The 19,606-nt window shown below is 39.4% G+C and overlaps 1 protein-coding gene across 1 annotated transcript in view; it reads right to left on the minus strand.

Moving 5' to 3' along the window:
• Window positions 1–18,450, minus strand: part of tnmd (tenomodulin) — a 42,629-nt gene extending 24,179 nt beyond the window's left edge. The window contains exons 1-2 of the mRNA XM_079269168.1: window positions 18,319–18,450; window positions 15,103–15,237 (exon numbers count right to left, since the gene is read on the minus strand). Coding sequence (XP_079125294.1) covers window positions 15,103–15,237; window positions 18,319–18,366 — 183 coding nt within the window. The 5' untranslated portion in view covers window positions 18,367–18,450. The remainder of the gene's footprint in view (window positions 1–15,102; window positions 15,238–18,318) is intronic.
• Window positions 18,451–19,606: the final 1,156 nt, after the last annotated feature.

Raw genomic sequence — 19,606 nt, forward strand, 5'->3', positions numbered from 1 at the left:
CACCGTGTCCTTTTGGTTTTAGGCCTCTTTGAAGTCCTTGCTGGTTTTAAAACACCTTTAGACTTGTGGCTTCAAATTCTGTTTGACAAAACTTGTATAGTGCGTCACCATATTTATCTACAGTATGATAGTTTATCTCAAATATATCATCAAGTACATATTATAGACAGAAAAATCCTCATTCTAAAACAAGGAAGTAGGTTGTGTGTCAGCACCCTCTATAAATGTAATTCATTTTCATTAACCCACCTTACCAGTGCTGCAGAGGAAGCTTTCTCCCTGTGTTTTCCTCGTGTCTACTGCTGGCTCCTCTTTTTCAACCAGCCTGCACCAGACTTATTTTCAGAGCTCAAGTCGCTTCACATGGGCAGTCACATGAGAATAACTAATGTTTCCCAAGTACTTTGCTGCTTTCGCTCTGGTTGGCAATGTTGTAAAAATGGAACATCTCTGTTAGGCACATTGGGAATTGCCACTGCAGAGGTGTAAACCTTTTTACAAATGATAGCAAACGCAGTTACTGCTAGAATAATTAATCCTCCTTTAGAAGAAACGGTTGAAGAGACACACATGTTATCTAGTTTCTCCAGAAACACGAGAAAATTACAGGTCATGAAAACAAACCTTGGAGAATTCTGGGAAGCATATCACATTAAGCTGAGAGAAGAGCAGGAGCAGGTTCCTATGGTGATATTATTTGAAAATGAGGATCCGCAAGGGGAATAATTACAGCTGGTATATAGATTTACCACCCACCAGCAGTGGTGCAGATGGCCTTCACACATATGAACACATGTTCTCGATATTCCCTGTCAGATACTGCGTGGTATGCATATTTGTGGATGTGTTTCTTGCAAGGTGATTTTAACAGATTTTTATGAGAGAAAGAGGTGTAGAGAGATATGTATGGAGAGAGAGATGTATCTGATTGTGTGGCGTCTCAGATCATGGGGATTATGCTTGTGGACACTGATTACCAAGCCTGTCAACTCTCAAGGCCTGGAAAATTGGAATAAATGAAGTAGGAATGTTTTCCGGCTGCCAGACACATGCAGACTGCAGTTTGGTGATGCTTCCTGAATACAGGCAGCTGGTTCTGGACAGGCGCCAGCTCAGAGAATTCAATTTAGGAAATACTGGTCAGTCCTTAATGCGTCATCAACTTAGTTGGTACAGGGTAAAATGAGCCCGCTGGCAGTGCACAGCATCAATCTCACTGAAGACAAAGTGACAGCGAGCAGAATACAACACAATGCAACATGTTGCAAACTCTGGCAATACAGTATACGGCTGTACATCAGCCATTTTATGATGACACTCGTCCTTGTCAATGAGTACATTTACATTTGTGTATATTAAAATTGATTTTGTCCTGTAAATGGTTACACAATCAATTGTAGGTAAAGGAAAGAAACAAAAAAAGGCAGTTTACTCCGAACAGAACAGTAGAAAGCCGCACACTATTGTAAGGATTTTCTACAGACAGAAAAGCTATACAGTTTATTGCTCCTGTTCCTGTTTTTACACGACACAAATGCTTTTTTATTTTTTTAACTTTCAAAGTGTGCTCCACATTTCCAGCTCCCCTCCACAACTATGATGCAATAGATTTACATCTGAACTGAAATTCACCCCTGAAATTCCCTCCGCAATCCTACTCTACGACTTTAACATATTACAAAAATAAACGAAGGGGCATATTTTGTACAATCAAAATATTACATCAAATTACCTCAAAACCACTTTGTATTTCCTCCCACCAGTAAACCTCTTCCGCACTATTCAAAGATTAGCAAGGCCACTACCATCCAAGAAAAGAGCTGAAATGAAAATAGTCTCTATCTTGTTGTCAGAAGCAGAAATTTATTGTCATGAAAAAAACGTTTACATCATATTCTTCAGTTGGAAAAAGTAATTTAAGAACTATGATAAAAACATAATCGAAAGGAAGATAATGAATGTATCTGCAAAATGGTTACTGACTATGTATTCCATTTGTTTTCCCTTCCATTAGCCACTCTTAAAATACAATATCTTGTTATAGTCGGAGAAAGATTGTAGTCTTGTTGTAGTATTAGTGAAAGACTAAAGTTTATATATCCTTAACCAAAGTGTATGTGTTGTCTAACTTAACTTAATGCAGGACTCAGGATGCAAACCATGAGCAAACTCTAAACTTCATATGCCCACTATCCATCCAGCAGCAACTTACTTCTACTTTACTGTCTTTGTACTTCCTTTCTGTTTCTTTGTAGTTTCTATGCTGTGGTACTAAAGGAACACAATGTTGCTCCGCTGTATACTGAGTATTGTAGCCTGAATGTAAAGAGTGACAATAACTTCCACCTCGATCCCGGCCAACTCTCTATGGAATGTATGCATCACTGAAATGTATCACTTACTTCACAAAAAAGTTTGTACCTGAACATTTCTAGAAGACAGGGTTGAAAATACACAACGAATAGCCCAACAGTAAATGAACAGTAACTAGTTGACAGTTACTAGCTATAAGCAACAGATTGTCCATGTGCTGGTGACAGAACAGTTACCGTGTGGTCCAACGCTTGAATGTCATGACAAAAACCTGTGCTTTTTAAAATAAGAACAAGTGTTTATTTCATGTAATTTTTATTTTTAGTCATTTAAAATATATAACCACCATGTCAGGCTTTCCTGGAAGCAAATTCAGAGGAATCTTTCAAATATGAAGCCAAAGCATGTACCGGTAGTCTTTTGTCTGGAAGCTGCATGCATGGGCCCAGTCAGAAGAATTTCTGTGGTTTTGTTATATGTGGAGGTAAATAGCTGCATGCAAGCAATTAAGAAACTGAGCCCTCTTTATATCTGCAGGACGTTTTATCATCAACAGCATCAACAAACACCAATGGATGTTTTAAATCAAGCAGCCAATGAACCTTGAATATTCCCTATCCAGTACACTGGCATAAAAAAAAATTGAACTTATTTTGATCTTGCTGAATTTTATGATCTTGCATACTTGAGCTCTTGCATTTTTGTGGTATCTTAATGTTTTTGGAAGCCATACAAAAATCACAATAAGAGTATGTGGTGTGGCCTATGTAGCATTAAATTGAAAGCTAAATCTAGGCTGGCGTGGGGGTTAAAGTGCTTTTGGGAATTCACCCAACCAATTACTTTATGCATCAATTTGATGTTCAAATGTTTTACAGCTGCCAACGCCAAAGGCCAGTTCAGGAAAATGCTAAGGTCATTAGCCTTTCAAAGAATACGCTAGAACATGTCAAGTTGCAAAATCTTAATGGAGCCATCTTCCTAAAGCACATTAACACTGTTAAACAAACAGCTGCTGGCCATGTACCTCGCATGCGCCTTCCTTCTGAGCCAATTTTGTTGCTTGATGGTTTATTTTTCTAATTTCAGCAGACAACTTGCTAAACACATGGACTGTACGATGCAACTCAGATATTTCTGGCAGAGCTACAGTGGAGTTTAAACACCTAAAACATCAGTGATAAAGGTCCGATTTTGGAGTCTTACAGGAGCAAAGAGCAAAAGCTTCTTTTAAGCCCACTATTTTGCACTGACGTTCAATAAACACACCAATCCACTGTAGAAGACTAAATCCACGCTGAAAGAAATCTCAATGGACCACAACGTAATGCAGCCACACTTTAAAAGAAAGTGCATTTGCCAAAAAGGGAATTAGGACATTTCATCACAAAAACCCACTCCTGAAGTGCATTAAACATCACAAACTGATGATACTTAACAGTGTAAGAGTATCCGAGAGTGGATTTTTCCCTTAATGTGTAGCAGACTGGAAACCATATTACGGTACTGTAAGTCTATCAACAACCATCCCTCCAAAAAAAGCTGTTTATATAGACATAGTGGAGGTGAAAATGCTTGAGCCTCGTGAGGTAATGGGTTTCAGTCTTCTGCCCTTAATCAGATTGGTATCAGAACGGTGTCGGGTAGCGCAAATGGCCGTCGGTCTGGTAAAGAATCACTGAGACATACGAACTCTTCTATTTGAGTTATTTACAGAAATACAGCAGGTTATGTAGACGGTCACTTCTCCCAAGATTTAAAAGATACAACGCAACATTTTGGGAAATACACCTATTTGCTTTCTTGCAGACAGTTGGATATCGATGTGTCGTAGATCTATACTTTCTCTATGTTAAATATTAATCTAGAAGACGATTAGCTTAGCCTGGAAGCAGTGGAAAACAGCTAGCCTGCTTTTCTCGAAAGTTAAAAATATGACTACCACCACCTCTTAAGCGCACCATTTAATAAGTTTGTTTAATTCATATATATAATTAGAGATCTAAAATCAGAGTTGTAGCCTATTTTAGCTAACTAGAAGGATGGATAGGAGTTGTTTATCATGTAAGTCCCGCTAAGTTAATCGCCTCCTAGCTCCAGCTACCTAACGCACAGACATAAGAGTAGTGGTATCAGGCTTCTCATTTGATCAGATATAAAGCAAATAAGTATATTTCTCCAACTGTCCCTTTTTAAAGAGCCTCGGATAAATACCAGAAACTCTAAAAATCATTGCTTGGCTCCTCTCTGTTGGTTCAATGGTAAGCTAGAGGTTCAGCGTAAAAGTGTTTTCTGCATCTTGTTTACAGGTAAAAAAAAAAGTGGAAGAAAGAAATACCTTTTCAAAAAAACAACAAAAAGGAAAAAAGCTGTTATTCAAATGAAAAAGTTCTTCCAAGACCACCTTTCTGTCTGAATAATGCAGCGTGGAGATATCTGAGGCTGTGGGAATATATGGAGCATACGGTATTTGTTCAGTAACTCAAGTGGAATTTTGGCAGAACTCTCAGACTATCATACCGCTACTGTTTTATTTTCCATCGCGGTAATCGATTCATCCCTGAGCCTCTGAATCTCTAACGTAGCCTACCTTTCTCTTCTGTCAGCCTACTCGTAGCTGAAAGGCATGTAATGACCCACTTTCTCTCCCTGTCCCTCGGCGACTCTGCCGCTTACCACGTTTGACCACCTTGCTTTGGTCGACTACAGTTTGCAGCTGCTGTTAATTTACAGGAGCACTGTGCACCCACTTTTTCAGCTCTGACGCATATATGACTAATCACAGCAGTCATTTTAAACAACTTGAGCTCTCTCTGGCAATAAATCACCTTGATACGTGTTACTGTGCCTATAATAGAGCTGCATTCAGGAGGGAGGACTACAGGGGGAACTTTGGGAGCTATTCAGTACTTTTGGTCAACACACTATTGTGAAACAAACTCACGGACTGGGACAAATTGTTGTTCGATGCGTTTGTTTCTATGATCTAAATAAAAATCAAAGCGAAAACAACAAAGGGTTGTATTTTCTTCATATAGCAGCTCAGGGAATAGGATATTTCCCCAGACTTTTTGCTTAAAAAGTAAACATTTTCCTTTTTATCTTTTTTTGTTGTTTTTTGCAGCTATAACTTTACAAGGCACAAACTTATGTGCTCAAGCAAATGTGACATCAACCTGGGATGAAAATGAAAAGCTGCTAACATACATTTAACCAATGTTTGATCCGCTTCCAACAAATGTGTGCACCGTCAAAGATCTGTCTACCTTGTACTTAACACGATTTCGCCAAACCCTAGATAAACAAGAAAGAGGAAATAGTGGCTTTTTACTTCACCTCAATAACATGCTGAAAAAATGGCCAGGAGTATATATGTTTTTTATCTTCACCTGCCAACTGTAAGAGAGAACAGAGGGACTTCACACGGCCTTTAGAGATGGTGTGAAACCACCTTTTTAGGGCTCAACAAATGATGCAACATCCCTCAAATACCACAAGCCAACATGATAGTTTCCACAGTATCAACAACCAGTTGAAAGTAGTGAAGAAAATTAATAAAAGTTAAACGACACAAAGGCCTGGGCTTTGGCTGTGTTGTGCATTTTGTTTTTTCCCTGTCATCATATTGTTCCATGTTGTTTCTTCCCTTTGTGCCTTTCCCTGCCTATAACCCCTGTGCCGAGCTGAAGAACAATCTGCTGTTTATCTGGACAGCTGAATGAATCCTGTTGCTTATTGTTATCTCAGACTTCAACAGACAAAGGACTGCAAGCAGGAACTGCAAGCCTCTGAAGTATGAGGCAGCCAGTCACAAGGTGAATGACCTCCAGTTGATCCGTCTCCTTGTCGCTCTGCTGCTTTTCAGCCACTCCACCTCCTAATAAATCAACAAGAGCACACTCTGGGATCCAGCAGCTAAGTGGCATTTAAGAAACAGCTTGTGTTAGCTGTAAGGCTGCAATTTGGAGCATTTAGACGCAAGGCGAAATTTGGGCAGATGAATGGCACGCACCGCAATCGGAAAGTTGTTAAGCCATTAAAGGGAAAAAGAGTCCAAGAAGCATTTTGTAAAAAGTCAATGAAGGCTGAACTTCTGTTGGTTCAAAAGGGCAAAAATGCTTTCCATTTCCTCGGGTTTACTCAATATTGGGAATGTGACACATTTTAAATTCCCTGGCAATTTACCAACAGATGACAATAGATAGTTGCCTTGCTATTCATCAGCAGTGTGTGAAGTGCATTATTTGCGTGCCAAGATATCCAAAGAAAATGTGCATGGAAAGCAATAAAAGGTGGTCTACATTCAGCTTACTGCAAAAATGCCAAGACGCCATTTCAGCTACAAATAACAATAACGGCTGCTTCTGCAGACTTCCACGGTTTAGTTGTGATGATCAAAGTCTGAATCTCAACACGACAAGAGCGCAAGCGCCTCTTCTTTTATCATAACACGCATGATATCCCGCCACTACTTTGTCTGTGCCTGATAACGTATAGAACAAGCCAGCGATGCCTGTAACAAGGTAGACCGTTAGAACAATTCCTAACAGAGCTTCTGGAAGACATACAGGCTCATAATTGTTCAAACATTGTTTATGCCATGCTTCTGCCTTGAAGACACAATAAAGGAGGGAGTGATAGTCCAATGCAGAGACACTGGGCTATCACACTGGGACTATTGGTCCTGATGAGAAGCTCTTGGTCTCTGCCATGGCCCCTGTGTGGGTTGCATGTCAGTGCTGCTCTTTTTAATAACACTGAAAAATACTTTGAAGACCCAAATGGGAGAATACAACACATTATGCTCCCAATGGTCTGGGTCAGTCTTTACGGCTGAACATTGTCTCATGCAATTAAAACAATTTGACTCTGTTTTTCAGTTATTAGGAAACCTACATGGTCATCACGGTCAGCCACTAATGAAAGACATGCAAATTAAGCACTTTGAAGGAGCTAATTAATGTATTTCAGTATTTCTGCCACTGGTTGGGAGTAAAACATTGAGAGAGGGAGCTGACAATAGCTCTTTTTTTCTCTCTCAGAATGAGGTAAATGAGCAGGTTTTCTCTCAATGTCATGTGAGGCCAAAAGGTCTTTTTAGTTTACACATTTAACACCCTGCTCGATGATTAGCCAATGTCACTTCCATTAACTACCAGTTGTCCAGTTGAGGTCAAGGGTTGGAAACTGAAGACACTTATTGATGATCTACTTGGAGACTAAGTCGTTTTTGCAAAGATTAGAGTTGACAACTTATTAACTACCATGAGATTTACTGTATTTGAGGTGGATGTAGGGTGGACCTTTGACTACATAAGATCTAAGTTTCCCTCATAGATTTATTTTTATACATACACATGATTTCTAAGACAGGTTTTTTGACTAAGGGAGCAATATAATTGCGTTTGTGTCGTCAGCACTCTATGTTACTGATTCAGTGATTCGGTTACATAGCTTTTACGCATCAAAACAGTATTTTCCACAGACTGTATATAAGTCAACTTAGTCACAGTGACGTCACCGATTGATTTGGCGACTACGGCTTTAAATCCCGAGGTGGGAATTTTGGCCTTTTGCCATTTAAATTTTTTGTTAACATTTAGTTGTCAACAGGTGATACAGACTTACAGAGAGAGATTTACAGATGCAAATCAATCTGCATTCATTTTTGCGTTGGGTTTTAAGAGTTACGTAACTTTGTTTGCAAATACTTGGACTGTTTAAACGCCATACATTACAGAAACGATGAGTCAGTGCTACTAATGTTCCTTGCTCATTAGCAGTATTGACACTAATGTACATGATGTGCGTCCATGTTGTTCGTTCAACTTGTTCTCCTTTGTGTCTCTGTGTTTGACACACAGTATGTGGTCATGATTTTTTGATGTCGATAGATGCCTAAAGAGTCACTTCATCTTTAAAATGCCTCATATTTTGTATCGTGATTTTTCTTTTCCATAAAGTGTGGTGGATGTGTAGTTATCCAGCACTTATCACAAGTATGATGGATGACAGCTGCTGCTCGGCTGCTGTGTCTCATTTGCCCAGAATATGTACTTCACCTTGTCATCTGACGGTGATAAAGCTAGTCAAGATCCTTTTCCTGGTATTCATAGTGGCAGCGGGACTGACACACTGACCTGCCTCAGTAGCTACGATGTGAATGGATGAAATGGAAAGGTTCACTTTGTGTTAAATGTAGGAGGAGGATGATGGTTGTTTTTAATTTTTCTGCTCACTGTGAGCGCTGAAGCGCAGCTTTCTTCTAACCAGTTACACAAGGGGTCTCAGACTCCTTAGAGCACAGTGTGTCCTCTGGGCTTTTGTCTCTCGCTGAGATAATGTGGGGCTCATTAGCTGTCTGGTGGGAACAAATAATAGCCTGGGTGAAATGTTGCAGGATTTAATTAACAACAATGCTGTCGTACACTACATATTGATATCAAAATTAATTCTTACTGAGAAATACATTTTTACACCAGGACTGGAGTTTCAACATCCTAACACAAGGTATGTGTGTATCTTTACCAGTTTACACCTCTACAAGTGCATTACATGAATCACTGGATAAGTAAACTGTATGTTAGTTTTTCATTTCTTTATTTATAGATATTTCATTGCTTTGATATTTTATGCATGGTTCTTATTCGTTTCTGTATGAATGAACAATTCCTCTATGCCATAATGGAGAAGTTTTTAGAAAAAAAGACCACCTTCCTATACTGCGATGGCCTGTTGTGCCTTCTGTGCTCGTCCCTCGCACGTACGCGGGGCCGTCCACTTAGGCTACATGGCCCTGTAGAGTTTACCAGCACATTGACAAAAATAACTTTCATGTATGTCAACTATTCATGTATGTCTTCACAAGAAAACTTTTAAATGTTAAAGTCCTATTTTAGAGCCCTCTGATAGTGACACATCCTTTATTTTTGTCGAATTGTCACGGGAAATTGAAGTGATACCATCAGTGCGTCTCAGTAGGTCAGCCCACTTGCTGCATTATCCAGTATGATTAGCTAACAGCTAATCGTTTTTCATTCCTTGACTTATGGATTCCTAACATCTGGAATGAATACATCATCATTAATGAGGTTCATTATAGCTCTAAAAACTAAGCTGTCTGGCTTACTTTGCTCATTTCCTGAGTAAACACTTGAAGTTTCACTGGATGATAGATCTCGCTCTAAAAGTGTGTTATTTCACCAAAAAAAGAGGTTTAATAAGCCTGGCAGGTCTGGATGCTTTCATTAGAATTCGCTAACATTCCAACTTTTAGAGCCGTTACAAGTTCTAATTTTCTTGCATAAAAAAATACGAATCAGCGAATGTTATTCAACATGAAGTGTTAGACTGAGCACCAGACAAACCTGAAGGGATGATGTAGATGCCTCTTCTCTCCTTACATATTGAGCAAGGTGACTAACGCCGCAAAAAGTCAATGCAACCTATTAAATGGTGGCTGGTATATAACCAAGCCGTCTGACATAACTGATTATTTTGGGGGGAATAGAGATTTACAAATTTCTAAAATCATGATCCATCAGAGTATACTGTATACCGTCATAATAGCAAAAAATATCTGATGTATAACTTCAAATACATTGAGAGAGTACAGATGAGCAGAGTATTTCCAGTCTGCTCTTCACTTCTCTGCCTCAGCATTGCGGCAGTGAGGCTATAAGCGCTGCAGACTTACTGGGCGAGTGAAAATGGATGTGAAAGCTCAATCACATTCTAAATTGTACAACAGAGCAGAGGAGTCTTCTTCGCAGTCACAATGGTGAGAGGAGAGAGAAACGAAAAAGGTCTGGGGGAAAAAAAAAAGGCAGGCATTTGTGTGTGTTTACTGTACATACAACATGCTGCACATGAGCTGCTGGTGGATTGGCAAAATTAAGTACAGGCAATTAAGATGCTGATCTTTTCTACACCCACATTATTCTAGCTTCTAAAAAGAGAATCGCAGATGCACTAAAGTGCTGTATGGAACAATAAATAACTCCCGGTGGGCTTTGCAGTGCTGTCACGCTCTCTGTAGCAGTCACCGTCCCAGAAGAAGGCAATGTGCCACAACCGCCATGAAGCCTTTCTACCTCAGGCACTCCACTGGCAACGTTTTAAAACAACTCTCTTTTGTTCTTCTCCGTCTGCATCCCCTCCCTCCCTCCTGCTGACTGCTCCCCGAGTCGACGGCATAATACATCTATTTAGGAGGGAACTCGTAGCGGCCTAATTTAACAGCCAGGGAGAAACACCAGTGAACACTGGCCTGCTAATGAATGAATAGGCCTGATGTGTAAAATCAGAAAATATAACAGACTGAGGGGCAGGCCCCCCGAAAAAAGTTATTGCTAAACCAACTGTTTAGATAAGCCTCCCCAGAATAATAATTCCTCTACACAGGTCTGAGTAAACACAGTGTAAGGAGAAGTCAGCACGGTCTTGTTTGGTTCTTGGAGACAAAGTAAGAAAAAAAAGGACAATGGAATCATATCATGATCAAATCTTGTGTCTCTCTCCCCTGTTGCATGTTGACATCTGGACACTGAGGGGACAGTTGGGTATACACAGCCTACTAGCAATAAATAAACAAAGGGGCGCTCGGCCTTCAAAAGCCATACACCTGTGACCAGCGGAAAGCAGCAGGCGCAGCAGTGTTCATTAAAGAAGCCGGTCCTGACAGTGAGGCATTTAAGAGGCCATCAGGAGCGACAACTCAGCAGCTACCTTGGGCCCGGAGAGGGAAAGGCATCAAGGTGAGCAATGCAATTCCAGCTTGAATAATGGAGCACTTTCCTCAGGTCTGACATTCATGTATTTCACAGGCAGTTTTGCCAAACAGACCAACAACACCTGTGAGCTCTTCAATATTCCACAGGGGAAAAAAATGGTTCACAATGTTTACAGGTTCACATTTACTCTGTTGCCTGGCTGCTGGTTTGCAGATAATCTCGCTCAAAGTGGTTCATGAATTAATAATGGCACCGAATATGTCAAATCTAATAATATGAACATTTAGATTTTGGATTCTGTGCACGACAGACACACACACACAGCAGGCTTCAACGTCTAGATGCTGTTCTTTACCATTTTTAAAAGTAATTTCTTCAAGGCAAACTATTCTCACTTTTCTCTTGGATTCACCAGATTCCATTTTCACAGAGTTGCTGAAGTAAACTGGTAATAACAGAGGATTCATTTACAAGGAGGCAAACTCCCCCAGTGAGACTCGTGGCCCAGAACAATAACGAGCACATAGTAAACAGAAATTTGCCGTAAGCCGAAAGACAATGCAGAGGCACCTAATCTACACACTGGAACACACAATGCACACCCACCCAAGCACAACCACGCCCTCACACACACACACACACACACACACACACACACACACACACACACACTGGCAGAGGAAGTGATGGCAAACCATCTTCCCCAGGCCTGTGTAACAACATATGTTTTCAGGTAATTAAAAGAAGATCCCAAGCGGTTATCGTGTCATATTGAAATACAATGCACGGAGCAAATTACCTTTCTGTGGTTATTTGTAAAAAAAAAGCCGGGTGCATGAGGTCACGTTGCTTCTGTAAACTGTGAGAAGGCATTTGTGTCTGCAGTCGTGCTGCGGTTTCAACTTTCAATTAGAAATGATGAGCTCAAAGCTCTATGTAATGTGTGATATGCAATTTGTGTGTTTATTTTCTTTGAGTGATGGCTAGCAGTAATTGTTTAGTGCAAGTACATGAGTTAAACTGTTGACTGGGCGCAAAAGTAATTTAAGCATTCGTCAATATGCAATTCGCATTTTGAGAGCGCGCAAGAACCGATTTTTAGCAGCAGAATACATTTTGTAATCAATGTTTTTTGTAATTAAATCTAAGTCAGCATTAGGGTTTCGTCTGCTTATCTCCAAAGCTGTTAATTCTCAGATTTGTCGGTTTCGATCCTTCACACAAAGTCTTGGAAGTAAAGCGCCAAACTGATCAACACCACCTTTTTAAGTAACACTGAGTACTTCATAGTGTGCTCCAGTGCCTCTTTCGTTTTTGAACTGTGAAAAGGATGTTTGCGCTTCACAGTCTCAGGTTCACAATGTTCAGAATCTGTCAAAACAGCTGGAGGAAGAGCAGATTTGAAACTGAGCAGTTATACGGTGTGCTTGGGTTGAAACTGAGCAGGGACCACATGAGGAACTTTCTCTATCAACTTGTTTTTCACTTGTGAATCTGTTCCTACACACTCTTCTTTTGCACACATTATCACACCCCAGTTGTGTGCTCACTCTAAAATGTGGGAATTAACACAACACGCTATTTCTTTTTTCTCCGTATTAGGAGTTTAGGAAAGCAAGAGTACAAGTTTTCATCAACTGACTAATTGACAATTAACTTTTGTACTATAATAGTGACTGTGGGTTAACATAATTATGTTACATATGTAACCAAGGCTCTTTGAGGGAAGACACAACCTCTCCACCTTAAATATTCCATATGTTAATGAATGAATTAAAATTCTGGAAAACAGGCTGCAGAAACAGCAAAAGATTATCATCTTATTCGGTTTCGATGGCAATTTAACATTCGTTTGGAGATGCATTTCTGTCCACCTGCGAATATCTGTCCCATGTGCACTCTCATTTTTAGCTCTGCTTCTGTCTACAACTCCTCAGGGAAATACCGAGCTCTTTGGCTGCTAAATGTACCAAAATGTTCACCAGCTAACTTTGTCTGTCGGCCTCTCGGTGATCAGCAGATAGTGTACAGTGAGTTCATCAGAGCTTTTTAATGAAAACAGCTGTCTGCTACAGCTGGAAACGATGCTTTTGAGAGCCAAAACGGTAAAGTTGTGCACCGTAAAACCAAACCAATGAGCTGAAAGACAGTAAAAATTGCTCTGTTGTAGAATTGGATATTTTCAGTGTGTTTGTCACTACAAATGTCTTCCCACTACACATACTCATTTGACATATTGTTCATATAGATAGAAATATCGATTTGTGCAGTTTCAAAGAGTACTGAAGTCAACTAGGGGAGTTGGACTCTATGCGATACATCATGTTTTATAAGGAACATACATACATGGTAAATTATAATCATTATAACCATGGTGACTCTGTATGTCCTTGTTGTAGTTATCCTAATATATTCCGTATGTTCAAGGACTCTAAAGGAAGCACTTTACTTTAATTCATTTTGAATGTGAGTTATCACCAGAATGCTCATCTTTGTGCTCAAATAAAAAAACAACCTCCACTCAACTGTTTCCTAAAATAAATGATTTTGCTCTGCTGGCCAGACTCTATACATTTTGCCAGATGCTGCTCAGGATTAGCTATAGTTAGTAAAGTGTCCTGCTGCATTGCACCCAATACCAGTTTACCAAACAAGCTGCCACGTTGATGCAGGAGAGCGAATCCATCCATCCATCAATCCATCTCTTTGCCTTCGGAGTAGTCTCCAGAAAGCTTTTCTCAGGATACATTGTTGAGTTTTACTGTCCTGCTGTGTGTGCAGGAGCTTCCTTCTCATCTGACAGACAGGTGATTCTCCTTTTGAAGTGGCTCCATCTCACTCACTGATGGGGAGGCCAGAGAATTAGCCTCCCCCTCAAGACCCATTAAAGTAAAACCCAGGGTCTGCAGGTTTGATATTCATCACCTGGGCAACCTCTGCCATCAACATATTTTGTACCACGTGAGAATGATCACAGCTTATTAAAATAGAAATGACTGCTCTACCTCCGGCATGAAATATTTAACAAGGACAAAGGAGATGGCTCAAAGGTGATTCATATCTATGTTGAAAGGAGAGAACATGGACAATACCGGCTACACAGGAAGTGCAGATGAATCTTGGTTAACCTGAGCGTAGAAGAGACTGTCAGTACTTGAAATGTGTATCTTAATGGAAGCAGAATGGTGGAGGGTTTTTGAGTTAATACTTGTTAGATGCATTACAAAGATGTTGGTATAACACAAAGGGACATCCTGTGCAGTACATTTCCCTCTGTTCACCTCATGGCATGAACAGTACACACAAAGCAGAATTATGCATTCAGGTTTGAAATATACAGTACATCCTCAATTTGACCCATCATTCTGTAGTCTTTATTTTCTCTCATTTGGAACTGATAGAGCTTCCAATATCTGGTTGTGAAATTATTGATGCCTTTTTCCCCCTGGCTTGTGTAAATCTTTTTTGTAAATTTTTTATTGTTTTTTGTTGGCCCCTTGGGTAAATCAGGGGAAAGGAGCCAAGCGAAAACGTTCTCCATCAAGTGTGATTGAATTGGATTTCACGAGGTGAATGTCCAGGACAAGTGTTTATCCCAATTACATTGCCAAGAGGTTCCAGTCCTGTGGCAGCCACTCTGGTCAACAGCAATTAAGGTCAGCTTTGAGTTATCAGGATCAGTCATTGTGAGAGGATGTTTACAACTGAGCAGAAAGTAGATAAATGCCACAGGCCAACATTTGCAGCAGTAAAACTCGGTTTGTGGTTTCGTACAAGAATTCATGAAATTACAGATCTGACAGCCAAAACACGAGCAGAGGAAAACACGACTCTTTTCCATAGCCCACACATCTTTTAATCTAGCAGAATACAATAGAGACTTCAGAGACTGTCTTTGGCTCTGTGTGGCTGTCCATTTCCTTACTCGTGCAATTTGTTTTTTCTTTGAGAGAACCTATGATCTGCTGATGTGGCTTTCATCCGAGGAACACACTTACAACAGACAGTGGAAATAAGGCTGATGACTAGAAAACGATTAGGTGATAGTTCGTCTTACCTTCCCCAGACTGGGGCTCCACAGATATCTCAGGCTGAAAACACAGAGAGCCAAAACAAGGAAGACCAGAGCCAGAACCAGAGCCACTCGCTGGTAAGCGTTGTACTTGGTCTTCTTCTCTTTTTCCATCTCAACCTGCAAACAATATCGGTCCAATATTATATATGGTGCATATATACATTGTGTGCTGTATAAATGTCTCAAACTACCATAACAATATACCTCAGACTGTTAAGTATATGTTTAAGTTAATAGAACTAGAATAGATAAACATTTTGGGAAATACGCTTTTTTGCCCTTCTGTCAAGAGTTAGATCGATACCATTCTGTTCCATGTTATCATATCTGCTACATTATGTCTCCTTTGTTTTACAATATGTGGTTGGGTTACCTCACATAATCCCCTGTCAAACCCCATTTTGTTGTTTTTAACTTTGACTTTTGTAGGGCTTGAAGAAACAAGATATACCGTTAATTATTTAGCTTTGCAGATGCTAAACTAAAACAGTTGCGAAGGGAGAGGAGCTCCTGATGGGGGAAAAGTTTTTTTCCCGCTCTGTATTTCCATTTCATCTTTATTTTTTCCAATAACATCTTCAGTATACTATGTTTTGTAAGACTTGGCTATCATAGAAGCCAAGCACTCTCCAGGGTAATATGATAATCATATTGATAGTTGTAATGGTAACCAGTTTTTGTGAATACAACAGTAGTTGCAGAATTCATCCAAAAATGTAATTGATTTAAGCAGAAGATTGCGTAATCTTAAGGTTTCTCCCATTAGCCGAGAGCTTAACACGTTTTTAAGACATGTGATTAAAGGCTTTATGCTGAATTGCACGGTGGGAGTTTAAGTTGACTTCTTCCCCAAAGTTTGTAAGTACCTATAGGTTTGTTCTTTTGAATATTGTTTTTTTTTTCAATCAAAGAAATTCATTTTATGATGTAGTTGTACGTACTGATGATTTTACTGGAGAGTTTCATGTCCATCCAACCTGTACAAGTGCTCCAACTATCATGTATCACCATGGGATCACTTTGGGCTTTTACAATATATTCGGAACAAGAGACGCCGGACTTCACAACTCTATTTAACGAAGATATATGAGAGTGGTATCAATCCTCTAATCTAATTCTCAGCAAGAAAGCTCATACGCTTATTTCCCAAAATGTCCAACTGTTGCTTTAATTTGTCATTTTAAGTCTGGATTTATATGTCCTTTATTTTCCTTTTCTTATTATCAGTTTTGCATTTAATACAAAGATATGCTATTTGAATTGGTCTGTCTTGCAAAATGTATCCACCAATGAGGCTACTAATGACAAAAATATAACCATCCCCATGCCAAGTGCAGGGAAGGACATAAGTGCCACAGAAAGGTTACCTTTATTAAACTTTTCCTCGAATGAAAACTCTGCCCGCTGTAGCTAACTCCCCAGGCTCAAGGCCACAAATTAATAAAGACAGGCTTTTGTTCCCCCGGAGCTCCAGCAGGGAGAAATGAAAGCTTCTCATTCACACTGGACCCTTTTGAAAGTCTCAGAGGACAACAAAAAAGGAGATATGTAAAATAAAAAAAAATGGAACCAACTTCAATTAGCAAAATTGGTGTAGCTTATCTTTGTGTCTTTTTTAAATGATGATAAAGCAGCTTTGGTTGTGGCCGAGGCTGTTACAGTAGATTGGGCTGAACTTTAACAAGTTAGTCTGAAAATAATATGGAGGAATCATTTTAAAATAATAGGTGTATGTTTTTTCTGACCTTTTGAATTGTATAATGTTAAAATAACTATCCCAAATAGTCCTGAAAAATACATTTCACATAGCCTTTTTATAACTTATTTTAGGTGGCGTGATGTCCGTGAGGAAATAGCATACAGCAATAATGACATACAGTTATACTGTGTGCTTGGGTTGAATTTCTGATTGGTAAATCCATTAGCAGCACGTCTTTGGGGAAGGACAGAGGACATATTATTGGAGATAGGCCCCTAAGAACGGAAACTAAACCTTTGCAATTAAAGAATTCTAACATTGTTACCATTCTTTATTTGCCATTTCAGAGACAAACCGAATTCATAATGAAAAACAGAGTCCAACAGGCTGAGGGCCAGTAATTCCTTTACCGGTATTGTGAATTTTTTAGTGTGAAGGAAAAAAAAATAATGGCTGAAATCCTCTGCTCTCCTGTGGCAGGTTGCATAAGCAGTGGAAACTTAACCAGAGGACAAACCTCTCTCCCTGCCTGTGCTTTGAATCTTGAATACTCAGAGGAAGAAGGTGGGATTGAGAGACAGACAGACAGAAATAAAGGCATGGATGGAGACAGAGAGCAGTCTGAGAGCGTAACACTCGCCAACTAGTGTTTAAAGGTTCAGAATCAGCCAGTCAATTCCTCTTGGGCTTTGTGAGGAAGAGTGCCTGGAGCCCCCTGCTGTTATCATGCAGGGAGGAGGCACTTCTTCAAGAGGGAAAAAAAACAGAAGTAGCCTAACCAACAAGCCGAGGCAGTGGTTTATCACACTGGGGTATGCTCATATAAGCATTTAAATTCCTGTGAAAGCTATTATGAGATATGAAGCAACAGGGGATTTCTTAATCATCATCATTGTAGTCAGTGTAATCATAATGGCTATGTAGGAATACTTGCCTTTTCTTTGATGGACGTTAAATGTTATTTCTTTCATATGCAGTACATGTAAAAAGATAAGCTGTGCTGTGGAGGTACTTAACTTGTGTATTTGAATGCTGCTTGCATGTGAGAAGGAAGGATATTCTAGATATAAAGCAAATGCAATGGTGAGACCGAATATAAGAGTGGGAATTAAGACAGGAAGCCAAAGTGAAAAGCCAAAAGGAATTAGATTGAGAAATTACTATTCTGAGAAAACTCAGATCACTGAGCAAGAGATCAAGCAGCAGCAGCAGCTGCTTTTTGATTTCTAAAAAGAGACATTCTAACATTTTACTTCAAGCTTACACTAAAATATCACAGGATCCCCCTCCCCACTTTTAACCACCATTGCTGCCACTTACACATTTATTGAGCTGTAAAAGTTAAAGGGAGCTCCCACTTTCTTGACACTGTAGTGACCTAAACTGCTGCACAATATTCATGAAGACACTAAATGTTAGAATTTATTTTACATATTTTTATTTTGCAATTACAATAAGTGCGATTAATCAAACATAAAAAGAAAAAAAAATGGACTCACATCTTTCCACAGAATCTGTTGACTGCTGGATTTACTGCTGGCCTCCATGATGCAAGCCCACAGGAATCTTTCCGATCCTCTTTGCTGGGGAAAATACCAACCTACTGCTGGGCTAAGAGTCCCCGCGTCATTCCAGTGCTGTAATTTGGGAGTGTGCTGAAGGGGAGGGAAGTTTCAGGTGGAGTGGAATTACTGAAACATTTGCGATACTCATTAAAAGCAAGGCAGATGTCTCCCCCGCCTGCCTGCTCCCATTTCAAAGATGGGAAGCCATGAATGGATTCAGACTGAAAGACAAAGCTGTTGAATCAATTACATACTCTACTTGGATGAAAATATTGTATTGTGTATTGTGATTCAAAAGATTCCTGCTTGGAGGTCACAAAGTTTGCATGTGGGAAAAAAGAAAGAAATGTACAGATACACTTAGTATAGATGCTGATGTTTTTATCTATAGTTTCTGAAGTATCAAAAGCAGTTCAAGAACCTGCTTTCTGCTTTCGTTCCCCAGTCCGTCAGTCTGCACACTCTGCAACAAACGGCTACAGTAAACAAGAGCTGAGATGAATGAATAGCATAACGAAAGATCCAACCTCATAGAATGAAAATGAATTGCAAATGTTCTCATATACGTAAAAGAGAAATGAACCAAAGACTATAATCTGAGGACAGAAGTTTTATAGATCCTCTCCAGTATTTTATAACAAAAAGAAAAGTATGTCGAAAAAAGTCCAAAAAGGTTAGTGTCCCATGTTGGGAAAAAAAATCATAAAGTAAACGTATTTATACAACATATAAAGATGTTTACTATGACTTTTCCTGCCCCAATACTTACATAATGTTGAGGTTTTTTTCCTTTAAAAATATTATTTAATCTACTCAACTAGCTATCACTTGACTAAGAAAGGGAAATTTGACTCTATAGGCCTAAGGAAAATGGATTTTTTTTCTACTTTTTCGGATTTTGTTATTGATTCTATAATATGCTATTTTTTCTGGTTGTTTGGTAACGATGCAAGAGAGGACATTTTACGTGTTTTGACCAATCAAAGATTAGTATGAAAATGGATCACGTTTAATTGACAGATGAGGTCCCACCCGGAGTGAGGACAGCTGGAGTTCATTCTCCTTTGCCCACACACGCCTACAGGTGTTGCTGTTGAAGCATTTAAATCAGAATTTCAATCCTTTTTCCAAAGAAAAGAGAAGAAATATGTTTTAAACATTTATTTCGACAAATAACTTTTGAACTCTTGTCACTCAAAAATAAAGGAGGAGCAACCTCCTC

The sequence above is a fragment of the Melanostigma gelatinosum genome (genome assembly GCF_949748355.1).
Source record: "Melanostigma gelatinosum genome assembly, chromosome: 5".
NCBI classification, from domain to species: Eukaryota; Metazoa; Chordata; class Actinopteri; order Perciformes; family Zoarcidae; genus Melanostigma; species Melanostigma gelatinosum.